At 44.8% G+C, this 18,016-nt stretch overlaps 1 protein-coding gene and 1 pseudogene across 1 annotated transcript; both read right to left on the bottom strand.

Annotated features, from left to right (window-relative positions):
• Window positions 1–2,548: 2,548 nt before the first annotated feature.
• LOC100476860 (vomeronasal type-1 receptor 4) lies at window positions 2,549–4,654 on the bottom strand. The gene is made up of 3 exons (XM_034638111.1): window positions 4,161–4,654; window positions 3,929–4,031; window positions 2,549–2,683 (listed from the first exon to the last, which is right to left on the bottom strand). Exons 1-3 carry the CDS (start codon window positions 4,652–4,654, stop codon window positions 2,549–2,551), a joined length of 732 nt encoding a protein of 243 aa, XP_034494002.1.
• Window positions 4,655–16,450: 11,796 nt separating this feature from the next.
• Window positions 16,451–17,604, bottom strand: LOC100477615 (annotated as a pseudogene).
• Between the last annotated feature and the right edge of the window lie 412 nt (window positions 17,605–18,016).

Here is an 18,016-nt window from a genome sequence, read left to right as displayed (position 1 = left end):
CAAGGGGCTGGGATTACAGGACCAGGGAGAAAGCACCACAGTGAAGAATGGTGGGGGCAATGGCGGCAATCAACAGCTGAGGGCTATCAACATAAAGGATGCAATCCTTGGGATGCAGTCACTGAAACGGGGGTGAGGGATGGGATAGAGTGAGGGGAGGAGGGGTGGCATGGAGCTGAAGGAAGAGAAGTTTTGGACGGACAATGGAATTCTTAGTGGGATAGAACCCAAAAGGGCACAGACTGGAGGCGATGTGGCAGGATGGATGTCTAGAAAGGCTGGGTGGACAGGACAGGGCAGGGAGAAGTCAGGGAGATGAGGAGAGACAGGAGATGAAGGACATGGGACCCATCACATTCATCCGACTGACGGGTGGAGGTCTGAGGTTGCGGGGAAACGGAGGTAGGAGAGGAGGGGATGGGTGCAACTCACAACAGAACTCCCTAATTCAGTCCCCACTCAATTTCCCCATTTATATTTGTCCTCATTTACTATTGGATTTTTAAAACTTCAGGTTATGAGACAAAAATCTTACATACACAAAATACCCCTAAAAACTCCTTAATCTGAGTAGACAGAATAGAGCTAGCTGCAAATAGAACTTGGGGCAATGACACAGCCTTCTCTCTCCTCTTTGGGGATACCAGACGCAGTGACCCCGGTGGGTCTGGCAGGACGAGTTTGTTGGTGCTTGATGCTTAGTGATGGGAATAAATATTTATGCTGTCTCCGAGCCGCGCTTATGCCTTGACCTCTTATGCCCTAAACCTGATATGATGAAAATCCTTTTATTTATTGTGGGGATTCTAGAACATAACACATGCTTTAAGAAAGTAAAACATAGACACACACAGCACATTTTAAGTCTTCTGTTTTTCCTTTCTTTTCCCTTAGAAGAAGCTATCCCAGGAAGTCACCATTAGTAATACTTCTGTGGATCTATTTCAATATTTTAAGATATTTTTGCCTGTAAACAATTACACACATGTTTCATTATAAAATATGTAAGGAATAAAATAAATGAAAGTCTCCATGAATTACCCCTTGCCCAATACCATTTGCAAATTGACCAATTTTCACTGCTTTGAGAGTTATCCATCCTTTTTTATGGAATTTGGGATGTTTTCCTAACATACATGAACACTTTCTGTACTTATATCAATATTACATACATATTGTCACACTGCGCTTACTCCCCAATCAAACTGCTCTCCTCATTTGAAGAGATGAACCTTTAGACAGAATCTGAAGGTGTATTTTTCGTGGTAGGGTATCTCCATCTCACATTCAAGGCAAAAATTTGGGTAGGTTAATGCCTACTTCACGTGGGGTTGCAGTTGCAAATAACATGGAAAATACAAATTACCGACAGGGAACAAGTTCAGGAAACTTTAGTACGTCCTGGTACAGCAACAATACTATCTCCTTATAAAGCTGAGATGATTCATTAAGTCCTCCAACGTGCAGGCTGAGCATCCCCAGAAAGAGTGAGCCAAGGGGAGGTGGGAGACTACTTTCCTGATCTTTAGAATGGGAAAGGATTTCTTTAAAAGAAGAAAACACCATGGGGCCATTGGTGGCTCAGTTGGTTAAGCCTCTGCCTTGGGCTCAGGTCATGACCCCCGGGGTCCTGGGACGGAGTCCTGCATCGAGCTCCGCCCCCCCCCCACCAGCAGGGAGCTTGCTTCTCCCTCTCCTGCTACCCCTGCTTGTGCACTCTTTCTCTAGTAAATAAATAAAACCTTCTTTAAAAAGAACAAAACAACTAGAAAGAAGGAAATGACAAATTAGATGAAAATTAAGAGTTTGTCCTCATCAAAAGTCACCTAGATAGACAGACACATGGATGGGTGGGTGGATGGATGGATGGATGGATGGACGGACGGACGGACGGACGGACGGACAGAGCCAGTACCAAGAATAGATATATTCTACATGTAGAAATATCTCCTGTAAATCAACAAGAGAAAGAGAGGCAACACAACGGAAAACAAATGGGTAAAATAAACCAGAAGACTCTCAAAGAAAAAGGATTTACTTGACGGCGAAAGATATGTGAAAAGATTTCAGTTCGTTTCTCATCAAGTAAATGGAAATACAGTCACTCTCTGGTATCATCACACAACAACCAGAACAATAAACCAAAAACAACAGAAAATACCACCTGCCGACGAGGAAGGAGCTAAACGGAGAATCTCATCAACAGGGGTTGGGGTCAAGTTCACGCACACGCTTTGGGAGACTGTCTGGCAACCCGTCCCGAAGCCGAACAGATGGAACCCTGAGACCCAACAGTATCACTGCTCCGTATACACCTGAAAACCCTCCCCGCGCATCTCAACACACTCTAGAATTCACACATCGGCGTCATTCTAACAGCGCCACGTGGAAAGATCACTCCGCGCTTCATCAGCACAGCGGCTAACTTGTCTGATTTTCAGACCATGAGATGCACTCGCCAGTGCCCAGAAATGATCAATAACAACGTGGAATAGTTACCAATAAAATCACAAACGCATGCAATTGAGCCATGAAAATACAAAAGAGTTCATGCTACAGGATTCCTTTTGTATGAAGAACAAATGAGGTCAGAGATTTCGATGTCTGCTGTCCCGAGGGTGACCCTTGAAGATGGTGCCTGGGAGGGGCCGCGAGGAGGGGTTTCTGCCAGCCTGGCCGTGTTCTGAGGCACAGAGGGGAGTGCACTGGTGACACATCACAGAGCTCTCCGCTTCAGACCCGCGCATGCGTATTCATTTTTAAAGTACAGATCAGCAATAAGAAGGTTGGGAGGATCCGAGCTGACTGGTGTCATTGCTCCCTGACGTTGTCATGGCAGAAGTTAAAAGCATCCGATAATGTCACCCATTCGTTTCTTAAAGCATGCTGCAATATGCTTTTTTTTTAATTTAAGAACCAAGAGATACTTAACACCATATGTTACCTACCGAAATGCATTTTAAATTCAGAACAGGTGTCAGGAACACCACACAGTAAATCAATAAATCCAATCCCAAATATACTCATCATTATTTTCAAGACATATAATTATTTCTATTAAAGCCAAACTTTGACCACACTTAGATTTTTTCCCCCAAGCGACGCAGCTAAAAGAATGAAGGTAAAAACATGGAGGACGCATTCCATGTAATTTTAAACAACCAACCGTTAAGGTGATATAAATACCAGATACACTTAAAGCTGTTGGTCATTGTCGTCTTGAATACTATTTCTATATTTCTTACTGCGCACTTTTCCATATTATTGTTTGAGAGCTAAGAAACATAGTGTAATTACACGCATGTACCTAGATCACCCTGTATATTCGTGCGTGTACGCACAGGCACTACGATGTACCAGTGATGTGTGCCTCTGCCCCCTTATCATGTGACCCGTGCATAACTGTCCATCTATGGGGGATCCTATCAATCAAAGGCCAATGAGGGATCCTATCGATCCCATCAACCTATGGGCAATGAGTGAGTTAACAACGGGATATTGTGGGAAATAAAAACACATTTCCAATAAGATGAGGGAATTTTTTAAAAAGGTTTATTTCTTTGAAAGAGAGAGCACAGGCAGCAGGAGGACAGAGAGAGAGGAAGAAGCAGGCTCCCCTCTGAGCAACGAGCCCAATGTGGGGCTCGATCCCAGGACCCAGAGATCATGACCTGAGCTGAAGGCAGATGCTCCATCAACAGAGCCCCCCAAGCATCCCACGATGTCATTGCTCTGTCAATTTGTTACTCCGTCTCCAGGCAAACCTGGGTCTGGACATCGTGGAGTCACCCATGTTCAGGAGCACACAGGGGCTGAGAGCAGGAAAACACATAGTGAAGACCGCAGACAAGCTCACCAGTAACCGACTAGCGTTAGTTAAAAAAGCCAGACAAAGTTGACAAATGAAGGAGAGGGTATAAAAAAATACGAAGGTGCTCACCAGGAGAAGGACGCTCTGGGTGGCTCTGGACTCCGCGGAGGATCTGGCGGAGACACTGCTTGTGTGAATGTGCCGGACCCGCTGCTTGTGCCTGTACAGGATGAGAACCAGGGAGCCGCTGGCCCCAAGCACGAGACCCAAAGAGAACACATCAGTGAATGAGAGCCATGCTGTGAACAGCAAGGCTGTGGTCGTATTGTAAAGTACTGCACAACAGTACCCTAAATCCATTTTCCTCGTGATGTTTGCATCGATTCCCTCGCCAGGCACAGAAGGGAAAATGGTATTCATCGCTAGGTTCAGGATCCAGCACAGGGTGGTGGAGGGGACGGTGTACTTGGGAGCTTTCCCTTTCAGCGCGGCCCACCTGGAGTTCTGGGGGCTGACCGTGATGACCTGGAAGACACTCAGAAGGCAGGTGCTCTCCATGGACACATTCCTGGCCACTCTCCGAACAAAGAAAAGAAGGCTGCATCTAAAGTCACTGGCAGAATGTCTCAACCCAAAAGCTGCCAACGTCTGGGGGACGCCGTTAGAGAGAACGACCAAGACGTTGGCAACAGTCAGGTGCCTGAGGATGAGATCCGTGCACCTTGCCTTGCACCCAGCAGCGTGGAGGAGGACATAACGGCACAGAAGAGAGAAGTTGCCCAGGACTCCCAGCACGGTCTGTGATAAGATGATCACGCCTACCGCCAGATCCCTCGTGGCCATCCTGTCACTTCTCAGGGACTGATGTGCATCTTCTCGGCCACTGGAGCCTGTGTGGGAAAGCAGACGGAGCTGCCTTCAGACTGTCACCTGAATCCCAGTATTCTCCACTGACTAGATTAGTTGAATCTTAGACGTCTCCACCTTAATGTCTTTTACTAAGACATTTTTCAAGACTTAAATAAATACCTTTCAGAGAAAACTTAGAACATACAGACCACTGCTATGAAGAGTGGTCACATGGTCACCTCTCATTCTGCACAAAGCCCTGAGGCTCGCTACTGTCACTTTAACTGCAGAGATGGGGCAATTACAGAGTTCAGGCAAAGAGCAGTGAAGTCATGCGTCTAAATCCCTATGCAGCTTGGGCAGATGGGGACTTGAAAATGCCAGGTGATAGGAACAGAAGCACACTTTGAACCACCGAGCAACACCAAAAATATGGTCAGTGGTACTTTTCATATCACCCAGATATCTTTCGTATTTATTTACATTTGGTGTTAGATTGGTGGTGACATCATAATTTTGATCTTAACACGTTTCCATTTACATAGATTTATCCTATAGCCAATGTCAATTATGAACGAACATTCAGAAATCTTACGAAAAGCAGAGGTACGGATTGTAGTTTAATACCACAGCAGCCTGCCCCAGGACGAGCACATTTAATGAACGGAAGAACGGCTTGCAATTAGGTGGGCAAAAAAAAAAAAAAAGGAGAGAAAGGACTGGTTTGCTTTTATGCCAGGAACAAAACACAATGTCTCCTATTGCAGGACACTTTGAAAAAACTCATGCCGGACCCGAAATTATAGGACATGAAACAACACTGTATGGTAAATAGCACAGACCAAAAAAACTACATCATTATTCTTTTCAGATCATACACTTATTAACTCATTCATACCAAGTTCATAAAATTACTAGCAATGATGCATGGTTTTTGAAAAATATTAACATGTAAGGGACATATATGCAAAATTCTATCTCTAGGGTATGAAACCATGTACATTTTATGAATTGCAATAGTAAATATTTTGAATCCTTATTAGAATTTTTTAAACCATATAAAATATAAGATAATTTCAATTCTGACAGCTATTGTCTGAAACTCATAAACTTACCTTTTCCTTAAACGATCTGTCCCTAACCTCAAGAAGGAAGTCCTACCACAAACAACAGACCCCTGGTGCATTCAGCAGAAGCACAATTACTCTCTCCATTAATTGCATGAGACACCGGAGCTGAAGAAAACATTTCTATTCTAGCAACTGTAACTTGAACGCACTGACTCTGCATGGCATTACTTGGTCCACACAGGGATTTATCCTGTCATTACAAGCCCGAATGTGTTACGAGCACAAGTCTAGGAATCCTGCAATTGAGGCTCTGAGTCCTGTGAGGTAGACAGAGTGGAAGGTTGATCTCAACTATGATCCCTGAGCACTTTAAAAATCAGGTTTGGTCAAATGACTGTCATGGTCATTTACACAGACATTAACGCAGGGGCCACCGTCACTGGGTGACGTGAAGGACCTCTGCCCTCATTAGCTTAGTTGACACCCCAGGAATTATTCCGGCCTCTGTGTGGCTAGGACAGTAGACCGAGGTCAAACCCAGAAGCAGCCCCTTTTCTAATACAACCACTTACCCGGACTGCTGAAAGCCAGGCTTTCATGGTAAACTCTGCCTCCCCGTGGGAGGCACGCTTCTGCCCACGGTGAGGACAATGGGCTGACGTGAAGGTCACACCAGCCGGGGCAGGTGAGGGGAGGAGGCAGCCAGACCCTGAGATATGGGTTCAGGATCCTGTGCCCGCACCTGCCCCTCAGGACCGCACTTGTCCTCTCTCCCACAGCAGCAATCAGAGAGCGGGCTGGGAGGGAGAAAGTTTCCGGGAACCTTTTTCCAGTTGCTAATTAAAAAAAAAAAAAAATGAACCAAACAAAACAATTACACGTTTCCTTTCAGTGGCTCCCAAGGGAGCTTTGGAGTGTTCGAGCAAGGCTCTTCCTCTGTCATCCCTCCAGGCCGACCCTGGCAAACGTTGGCACATTTGAAGACCATCATCGCAACTGTGGACTGACGTGGGCAGGAAACTCTGGGGTCTGACAGGTCAGGAGGCACAGCCGTCTCCCTACATTCCCAGACAACTTCCATAGGAAGTCATTCTGCCAAGAAAACATGTTCTTTCCTTCTCTTCACACTGTCGTGTGCACCAACACCTAGGCTATGAGCAGAGACAAAAATGAGACAGGCATCACCTGAGGATTTCCCGACACACGCAAGCAAATGCCATCCATGACACTGATGTTTCACGTTAGAAATGACTGGATTTCCCTGCACCGCTATGTTCCAATGTTGAGTCTTCTGCATGATTCAATGTCAGCTAATACAGGTGTTTTGGAGGAAAGTCAACAGCAATATTGACCCTTGCTCGTGACACAAAGTAGCAGCAGAACAGTGTCCGTGGAAGAAAGAGGGGAGGCTCGCAAGAGCCGCTCACACACAGAAGCATGAGGGTCAATCTTGTAAGAGGCAGACAGTACTCTTTCAACCACCAGTTAACCCCTGCAACTTACTCCAATCAAGACCAGTGAAGGATTACCATAGTTCTCACCACTCGATTTTCTTCCCAGAATAGTTACCAGTAAGCCCTGGGTGAAATCCTACTGGGCAGGGTCCAGGCACTCCCACTGCTCCTGGGAGGAATCTTTGGCCACATCCCTGAATGTCAACCGTCCCTGAAAGAAATAATACATTTACCATGAGGCCACTGGGCAGACTGTGTAATTTTACCTGAGAGACAGTTCAGAGAACTGGTTCTGACTTAGGTGAGTGGCTGGAATTACACGCTAAGAGGACTGGACACAAAAACATTCCCTGACGTTCTCCCTGATTCGGAGGAAAGAGGACGGCGTAAGGTTCACCAAACCCCAGAAAGACTACACTTAGGGCATCCATGCGGACATCCACAGTTCTGTTCGGCTGCTCTATTTACATCATACGTAAGTTGTGCATCTTTCTCAGTGGGACTCACGGTGAGTCGGAAGCGTACTTCTCAAGAATTTAACGTACACAACCACAACCTGGGGATCTTGTTAAAATACAGGCTCTGACGCTGTACTGGGGCAGTACCCGAGTTTCTGGGTTTCTAACAAGTTCACTAAGTGTTGGCAGCGCCTTTGGTCCAAGGGCCGCACTTCTGAACAGCAAAGAGGTCAAATGTGGAGGGAAATAATCACATGTGACTTAGAACAGTTATACAGAAACTATACCTTCTAATATATGGCCACAATCCTTTTTGAATATTTCCCTACATATTATTGAAAGAGCTTTCACAAATTAATTTCATAAATGAAATTGATAAATTTCAAAAATAATCTATGAGAATATTACTCTTCCACTTTTATGAGACTCTACTGTCAAACATTCAGGAAACGGAAGGGCCTGGGATTTAACCCCGTTTGTGAGATGTAGAATTTATCCAAAAGGAACACATTGGTCAATGTACAGAACGATGCAAAAAGGATATTCCTGACAGGTTTTCTAAGTGAGAGGAGTAAAGGAGGTAGCATCACATTTGGGGCGCCTGGGTGGCTCAGTCGTTACGCGTCTGCCTTCGGCTCAGGTCATGATCCCGGGGTCCTGGGATTCAGCCCCGCATCAGGCTCCCTGCTTGGCGGGAGGCCTGCTTCTCCCTCTCCCACTCCCCCTGCTTGTGTTCCCTCTCTCGCTGCCTCTCTAATAAATAAATAAAATCTTAAAAAAAAAAGGTAACATCACAGAAATCATCTAGCAACTTCTATATTTTATGCACATACTGATATGTTTACAAGGTAATTACATATACTTTAAAAGAGGTAGTGTAGAAAATTCTTCATTGTGACTGCAATTTTAAAATATTTTCAGTGGTATAAAACATACACATCCATTTGCGAATGATGCTTTTTGTGTCTTTTATTTTTTTTTAAAGATTTTATTTATTTATTTGACAGAGATAGAGACAGCCAAGCGAGAGAGGGAACACAAGCAGGGGGAGTGGGAGAGGAAGAAGCAGGCTCATAGCAGAGGAGCCTGATGTGGGGCTCGATCCCATAACGCCGGGATCACGCCCTGAGCCGAAGGCAGACGCTTAACCGCTGTGCCACCCTGGCGCCCCCTTTTTGTGTCTTTTAAACACACCATGGAGACAGATACACAGACTAAAATAAGAGCTATTGTTTCTGAGTCTTGTGTTTCGTTGAAAATTTGTTTTGTTGATCATTTGGGAGTTATATTTTAGAATTTTGAGACACTTGAACATGTATTAATAGGACACGACTGTTTCCCAGCAGTAAGAAGAAAGATTCTGTGACATGAGTGCAGAATGGATGGAAATCTGCAGGACGAATGCCTGAATGATTTAGAACCTCGACCAGCGAAAGCAAGTATCTCCAAGTAAACAAAGGTGAGAGCCTTCATTACCCAAGCAAACTGGAAGCAAAGAGTAAGAAGAGAAGGGGCTTAGCAGATTAAACATGTTTTGTGCACATCTCTCAGTAAACCACCCAGGACCCATATTAATGGCAAAGAACAAACTTAATTAACTTTTTTTTTAAGATTGTATTTATTTATTTGTCAGAGAGAGAGAGCAAGCACAAGCAGGGTAGGGTCAGAGGAAGAGGGAGAGCCCCACTCAGGGCTCCATCCCATGACCTGAGCCCGAAGGCAGACGCTTAACCCACTGAGCCATCCAGGCATCCCCTTTACTAACTTTAGAACAGTATTAGCTCAGCAGCTGCACTACTATTTACCCCAAGGATACAGATGTAGTGAAAAGAAGGGGCACATGCACCCCAATGTTCATAGCAGCATTGTCCGCTGTGGAAGGAGCCGAGATACCCTTCAACAGATGAATGGATAAAGAAGATGTGGTCCATATATACAATGGAATATTACTCAGCCATCAGAAAGGATGATTACCCACCATTTGCATCAACACGGACGGAACTGGATGCGATTATGCTAAGTGAAATAAGTCAAGCAGAGAAAGACAATTATCATATGGTTTCACTTATATGTGGAACATAAGGAATAGTGCAGAGGACCATAGGGGAAGAGTGGGAAAACTGATCGGGAAGAAATCAGAGCAGGAGACAAACCATGAGAGACTCTGGACTCCGGGAAACAAACTGAGGGTTGCCAGAGGGGAGGTGAGTGGGGGATGGGGAAACTGGGTGACGGGCATTAAGAAGGGCACGTGATAACACTAGGTGTTATACACAACTAATCAATCATGGAACATAACATCAGAAACTCATGATGGGGACTCCTGGGTGGCACAGCGGTTAAGCGTCTGCCTTGGGCTCAGGGCGTGATCCCGGCGTTATGGGATCGAGCCCCACATCAGGCTCTTCTGCTATGAGCCTGCTTCTTCCTCTCCCACTCCCCCTGCTTGTGTTCCCTCTATCGCTGGCTTTCTCTATCTCAAATAAATAAATAAAATCTAAAAAAAAAAAAGAAAGAAAAAGAAACTCATGATGTACTATATGCTGGCTAACTGGATTTAAATAAGAAAAAAAAAAAACTATTAGCTTTGGAGTGAAGGAGTCTGGCAGAGAAACCTGAACCGAGCGAATTNAAAGAAAGAAAAAGAAACTCATGATGTACTATATGCTGGCTAACTGGATTTAAATAAGAAAAAAAAAAAACTATTAGCTTTGGAGTGAAGGAGTCTGGCAGAGAAACCTGAACCGAGCGAATTAAGGTAACACGGGCTGTAACGGAACACATTGCTATCAGGTGCCTGATGACCCAGGACACATCACCACTGCGGTATTGTTGGAAAAAACAAAATAAATTACACCCCACGCCTCCAGCCTGCACCAGGTTTTCCCGTGTCACTGGTTTTGGACCTCCGTCCTGTCCTGGACTCCAGACCCCAGCCGCTCGTGCTCCACTGGCTGCCGGGGCACGTGCACCAGCTCCTGCAAATGCACCTCGGGCAGGAAGCACTGCTCCTGCCGCCCTGCGGGCCTAGCCAAGCGTGCCCGGCCCTGCATCGGCCAGCAGGCCTCGGCCAGGTGCAGCTTCTGAGCCCAATGTGGGGGAAAGCCTGTCCCAGGTGTCAACAGAGCAACACGCACAGAGCTGCAGCTTTCAAACATTTCTTCCTATTACCCTGACCTGCTTGCTACATTCCCGTTTCTACGAAATACATGAATTACAATAAACGTTGACATTTAAAGAAGAAAGTAAATTATAATCTGAATCTAATCGTGAGAAAACATCAGCTTTATGCAAATTTCGAGCCACCTTTAGCTTCCTAGCCCTGTAACCTCCAGTGTTTAAGTAGTGTTTCTTTAGCAATCTACACAGCAAGGTTCTCTTTTTCCGAAAATTCTTATTTTAGACCAACAATGCCTTCCTGTTTATTTGCACTTTTTTTTTAAATTTTTTAAGTGGGCTCGTGGAGCCCAACGTGGGGCTCGAACTCCTGACCTGGCGATCAATACATGAGCCTATATCTAGAGTCAGGCACTTATCTGACTGAGCCACCCAGGTGCCCCAATTTGCACATTTTCTGAACATCTTGCACAGAGCTGACGGAGCATCCAGATGAAACCTTACATTAAATGTTCTTCCACGTGGATACCCCAGGACCCGGTCCCATCCCCAGTCTTGGGTATCCACACATCCCCAGGCTGCTGTCACAAAGGGAACATTTCCAATAGCTGAAGGCCAGTAATTCACAGGTGGAGTTGCTCAAGGCATAAATGCAGCCAGGCTGGAGAAAGTTGAGAGGAGGCTCTGGGACACAGAGGCCAAGTGTTCTAAAGCCCGAACCCTGACTGTCATGAGAAAAACAGGAAAAATAGCAGTTGAAAACCTACACGTTAGGCAGGACCACCACAGCTGGAGAAGTAAATGTTTGCATGTTCCAAATCCATGGCATTTCAGGAGGAAAAGAGGACTCGGCTCCTGACCCGGGACACGACGTTTACCTGAGAACCACCTGTAGCTTTCTCTTCTGTGCTTCCTCTGTGAGATTAGTGCAGGAATCACACGTGCGTCTGGAAAAGACGCCGTAAAGGTGCCTGCACAGCTCCTTCACCGGCTTCCACCACATCCCAGGCAGGACGACCTTGAAATGAAAAAGGTGCCCGGCTGGCTCAGTGGGTGGAGCCTGCAACTGGATCTCCAGCATCATGAGCTCCAGCCCCATGTTGGAGGTAAAGTTTACTTAAAAAAAAGAACAAAAAGGCCACCCTCTCCTGCCCTTTGTCTCAGGAGAGAGTCAGGACCAGTGAGCTCCTACGAGGAGACAACACGTGAGTTTCTCCTTCCCCGTCTTCACATGCCCACCCCTCCCACAGACACCCACAAAACCTGCAACAGCATGGGGGTCGTGGCTGCACTGACCTGCCCTTTGCAAACCCACCTACGGCAGACCCCGTTACCTCCCCTTGGACCAAAGCCTGCAGTCAGCTCTGTTAAGTGCACCTGGGAGCCCTCGTGATCCTGGCCTCCCCTCACAATCACCTGGAGCGCGTAATTAAAGCGACACTCATGTTTCCACCCTGACCAATAGATAGACTGGGGATGGAGGGCGGGGCACACAGGTGAGGGTCGGTCCTAAAAATCTCAAACGGGATGCTCACTGGAAGCCTGGGCTGAGAGCCACTTACCGAAGCCTTGCTTCTCAAGCTTCCATGTGCTTGAAGTCATTAGATGTTCCGGCCCCACTCCAAGAAATGGTGATTCTGCAGGTTTGGAGTGGGGCCCATGAACTGGCAAGTTTTCCAAGTTCCATGTTAATGCTCATGCTCCCTGCCCCCCAGACCCCTTATCAGTATCAGGAAGCCAGAGAGAGCAGGCACAGCACACCGGAGCCCCTCACAGCCGCCAACTTCACACTAACACCACTGGTGTGAGTTCCCAGGGAAGACGGACCTAGAAGATCACATTGGTTGCTGTCCCTTTAAAGCTTCTAGAAGGCTTGAGAAGGCGGTAATGTCTGAGCAATTCTGTATTTGGGCAACAATGTGCAGATGTTCACTGAACATCTACCACAGACTCACATGTACCTTATGGAACACGTGCCAGGAGCCGCCCAAGCATGATGTGGGTCAACCCTCATAATGCCCTGGACGTGGGGCACTAGGGCTCCCATATTCCCATGAGGATTTAGATACTAGGCCCAGACTTTTCTTTTTTTTTTAAGATCTTATTTACTTATTAGAGAAAGAGCATGCACAGAGCAGGGGAAGGGGCAGAAGAGGACGGAGAAGCAGAGAAGCGGCAGGACCCCAACGAGGAGCTGGATCCCAGGACCCTGAGATCATGACCTGAGCAGAAGGCAGACGCCTCACCCACTGAGCCGCCCAGGCGCCCTGAGAAGGGAGAGATTTTTAATAGTGTTTTCATTTCATTCTGACTCATACTTGATTTCCTCTCTGGGGGGGAGGGGTTCCCATTCTCCTATCGTGATGGAGGAAGAAACACAAACTTGGGCATGTGGACAATATGGTGTCACACCCTCCCTGGGAAGCAGAGAGCAGAAGGGGCCTCAGGAAACAGACCCTGCCAAGGACCCTGCGAGCCCAGGATTTTCCAGGACAGAGCTGGCCCACACTGGGGACTGAGTCCTGTTGGTTGGTCTTAGATCCCGTTCACGTGGCCCACCTCTCGGAAACGTCGGGCATGATCTAGTAGAGAGACTACCCATCACTTCAAAGATTCTTTCCTCACGATTCTCTGAAATCATCCCTGGATCCTCCAGTCTAATTTCTCTCAGATCTTTACAATCTTCATATCATAGGAATGGTATCATATATTATATAACTTTCTGAAACTGGCTTCTCTCACTCAGCATAATGCTTTTGATATTAAACCATGCTGAGGTGTATATCAATTAGTTCATTCCTTTTCATCACCGAGTGAGATTTCGTTGTGTGGATATCCCACAATTTGTTAATCCAACAATTATTTGTTCAACCTTTGGGCTGTTTCAACTCTGCCAATTACACTCGAATGCATAAATACTCCCTGGATGTATTTTTTGGTGATGTAATTTTTTAAAAATTTCTATGTGTAAATATTTGAGGTGTTCTGAAAAATGCATATTTTACAGTCATTTACTCTTCAGATTAAATGTTTAGATTCCATCTGAAATGAGGTCGCAGTTTTGCAATCATCTTTACAATGTACCAAAAAAAATTTTTTTGAAGACCCTGATATATCACAAACCCCCCAAATTCTCAGATGAAATTCTGAGCTGTAAATATCTGTAAGACAGGAGAATAGAGACAACTATGAACCAGTTCTACAGGGACTCTCTGGGTCCCTTACCTGTTCTCACTCCTGATGCAATGATTCTGGCACTAATAGTAATTTTGGATTCATGATGGAAGAAGAAGAACTTTGTTACGTTATTATTTGCCCATCAGCAGAACTCAGTGTGTGGGTTGAGGGTGATGCAAATTCCCTGTGACATGGGCACACAAAATACCGTTTGTCTTCCCTAAGAAACCAGGGAACTCATGATGCCCTCAGAGACTTTTATCCCACAAAGTAAATTTAATAGGGCAAAGGGGAACATTAACTTATTTTCTCAATGTACCTTATATCTCAATGGTATGAATAAAAATGGAACAAATCAAGGAGGGAGGAGAGACAAATATTTCTTGCAGAAGAACGCTAAATAGTATACACAGATACTCCTCTTTTTTTTTTTTTTAAAGATTTATCTACCCATTTGAGAGAGAGAGAGAGAAAGTGAGCGGTGGGGAGGGGCAAAGGAAGAGAGAGAAATTCAAGCCGACTTCCTGCTGAGCATAGAGCCCAACACAGGGCTTGATGTCACAACCCTGAGATCAGACCTGAGCTGAAATAGAGTCTGACGCTTAACCAACTGTGTCACTGGGGCGCCCCTGATACTCCTCCTTCTAAGAGGTGGAGATTAATTCACCTGCTAAACTTATTGACTCCCTTCCAATCCATACAGAATGGGGATGGGCAGATAGCAGTTTCACAGTGGAGAAACTGGAAAACGCTACCAACCCTTGATAACCACGGGATCGAGATTAACATCACCAGTGATAAGTAATGGTTAATTGCATGAATGCTCTGATGTGATATGTGATGAGATGAGCTGTGAGATGTTTTTATAAAGATCTATAAACACTGTCTAATCAGACAAAAACATCAGACAAACCCAATTTCAGAGGTATTCTAAAAAGTATCTGGCAGTCCTCCACACACCTGTCAAGTTCACAGCAACCTAGGAGACGGAGAATCTGACAGAGAGAAGAGGAGGTATGAGACACACACTGGCCACATGTAATGTGGTATTCTGGATTGGATCCTGGAAGAGAAAAAAAAAAGGAAAGAAATTTATCTTAAAACTGATGAAATAAGAATAAATTCTACAATTCAATTTCCAGTGTGGTGCCAGTGTTGGTTTCTTAGTTTTCCAGAAGGTACCATGAAACATAAGATGTTAACAACAGGGGAAACAGGCTGAGTGGAAGATGGGAATTCTCTGTATGTTCTTTGCTACTTTTCTGCAAAATTAAACTGATTCCAAAATAAAAAATTTACATTAAAGTTGCAACCCCAGCCCCTGGGTGGCTCAGTCGGTTAAGCATAGGCCTTCTACTCAGGTCATGATCCCAGGGTTCTGGGATCGAGCCCCGAGTCAGGGCTCTCTGCTCAGCAGGAAGCCTGCTTCTCCCTCTCCCTCTGCTGGTGCTCTCTCTCTGTCAAATAAATAAATAAAATCTTTAAAAAAAATAAAGTTGCAACCCCTTATAATTTAATTTATTCACAGATATTTACATTACATGTGAGTTGATATCTACCGTTTCTTTCAAATGTGTCCATTTGCTCTGGTGGGTGATTTCAGAGGCAGGAAAACTCATTAAACAAAATAGATTCAATAGATTCGTGTCTCTGGTCTCCAAATCGCTACTCCTCTACTAATCCAAGCTTGAAGAAGACTTTCTTAGTGAGCTTGTCTCCTCAAATGGGTAATGCAGACACCCATCCTGAAATCTGCTTCTTAGCAAATAGCCAGTTGGTCCCAAGACCTAACCCAGAACAATCTACCTTCTAAGGACCCAGAAAATTCATTCATTTTTATCAGAGATATAAAACGTTTATTTAATGTTTGCTTTCCACCTCTACCCTTTTAAAACATCAGCTAACATATCCTCCTGCAAGATTTTCCTTTATCCCCTAGAGTTCACAATTCCAATGTCCAATTGAAAATATTTTTAATAGGCTCATCTTTCTCCACACACGTTTTCTTATTTCAAATGCAGACCATTCTCGGAGGACGTAAGACACAATTTGCACAACCTGGTCGTCGTCCTTCAGAACTAAAACCTAATTCTTCCCCAGCTTTACCTCAGGCCATTTGTATCACAATACAGAACCTAGAACCCTCTACCCTGAATTCTTTGAAAGATCATCCCACACACTATTCCTTTTAAAGGCACTGGCCTTACTATCACATGGCCAAATGTGTAAGCCAAATGTCCAAAGACATTTCCAGTATCTCCATATTATTTCAGGACTATTTTATTTATTAGACTCTGAATTTTTCCACTACAGCCATTAATAAAACACAATTACATGAGTACTTACATAATATTTACATAGGATTTCATTTACAAGTGGCCATTATTCACTATTTATTGCTGCAGCAGAAATGTCTGTCTTATTCAAAACTTGATGTAAAATGAGACTAGTTTTGCTGAAGAGTCCTTGAAGGATGAGTATAGAAGCAGCTGAACACAGTGCAAACCAGACAGTTTATATTTTTCTGATGAAAGGAGGGAATTGTGTATTTCTTCCCATGCACACAGAGAAGAGTCTGGATACACAGTGGTCATGACTTAAGAACAAAGGGGCAGAGGCGCCTGGGTGGCACAGCGGTTAAGCGTCTGCCTTCGGCTCAGGGCGTGATCCCGGCGTTATGGGATCGAGCCCCACATCAGGCTCCTCTGCTATGAGCCTGCTTCTTCCTCTCCCACTCCCCCTGCTTGTGTTCCCTCTCTCGCTGGCTGTCTCTATCTCTGTCGAATAAATAAAAATAAAATCTTAAATAAAAAAAAAAGAACAAAGGGGCAGGCAGCTGGAAAACGTGCGTTGATTAGGGGGGAGGCGTTCTTCAGCCACCAACTGGCCTTGCAAAACATAGAAAAATACAGGTAAATGATGGAGGAGAGTGTGTAGAAAGACACAAAGGTGCTCACCATGAGAAGGGTGCTTTGGGTGGCTCTGATCTCAGGGGAGCATCTGGAGGACACTCTGGTCCTATAAATGTGCTGGACCTGCTGCTTATGCCTGCACAAGGTGGAAACCATGAACCCACTGGCCCAAGTTCTGAGTCCCAAGCACAAAACATCATGGGAGGATAGCAATACCATCTATGATAAGTCTGTGTTTTTGTCCTGAAGTGTAGAAGTACAGTATCCAAAATCCACAGTTTTGGGTGTGTTTTGTTCCTCCATTTGTCAGTCGTGTCCACAGGAACCGTAATCTTTAGCATTATGTTCAGGATTCAGCAGAGGACATTTAAGGGGCCAATGTACTTGGGAGCTTTCCCTTTCAGCACTGCCCACCTGGAGTTCCAGGGGCTGATGGTGATGGCCTGATAGACACTCATGTGGTGCCAACGGACACACCCCTGGACACTCTGTAAACAAAGAAAACAACTTTGCCTTCAAAGTCATTGAGAAAATATCTCAACTCAAAAGCTGCCATGGTCTCTGGGATTCCTCTCTAGAGAATGACCAAGGAGTTGGTTAAAGTCAAGTGCCTGTGAATCCAATCTATGGATTTCGACCTGTATCCCCTTAAGTCAAGGAATGATGTATAAGACAGAAGGGCATGAAGTTCCCCAGGGCTCCAACGACTATCTGGAATAGGAAGATCACAGCAAATTTCACATTCATTAAGACCATTCTGTCATTCTCCAGGGCTCAGTGTTTGCATTCACAAAGAGAGGACTCTGCATGAAAACATGAGCTGTGGGCTGATTTTTTGTGGAAAATAAATTCAAAAATTCTCCCCTTGCTACTACTTTTCCCTGAGAATTTCTTTCAAATACACGTTTTAATGATTTGCCAAGTTTGATGTATTTCTTTATATAGTGCTCATTTAGTCACTCTTACTCATGCTTTACCTATTGTAAATTACTTAATATTTACAGATGTATGTTTTACAGACAAGCAGAATTTAATTAAAATGAGGTTATATGACTCATTTAAATATTGCAATGGCCAGGCTACAATAAACTTGGTGTTTACCATCATGCTACACTCTCATGGCTACCTGGCCTTATCTTTTTTTTTTTTAAGACTTTTTTTTAAAGTA

Source organism: Ailuropoda melanoleuca, chromosome 12 (assembly GCF_002007445.2).
Source record: "Ailuropoda melanoleuca isolate Jingjing chromosome 12, ASM200744v2, whole genome shotgun sequence".
Classification (NCBI taxonomy): domain Eukaryota; kingdom Metazoa; phylum Chordata; class Mammalia; order Carnivora; family Ursidae; genus Ailuropoda; species Ailuropoda melanoleuca.
This window is presented reverse-complemented; position numbering and strand designations above follow the sequence as displayed.

Excerpts from the sequence above, each read along its gene's own strand:
- LOC100476860 (XM_034638111.1), bottom strand. The coding sequence starts at position 4,654 with ATGGCCACGAGGGATCTGGCGGTAGGCGTGATCATCTTATCACAGACC. Across the intron at positions 4,032-4,160 it reads ACGAGGAAAATGGATTTAGG|GCACAAGCAGCGGGTCCGGC; the intron begins GTACTGTTGTGC and ends CATCCTGTACAG. Across the intron at positions 2,684-3,928 it reads TTCTCCTGGTGAGCACCTTC|AACACGGCCAGGCTGGCAGA; the intron begins GTATTTTTTTAT and ends TCTGTGCCTCAG.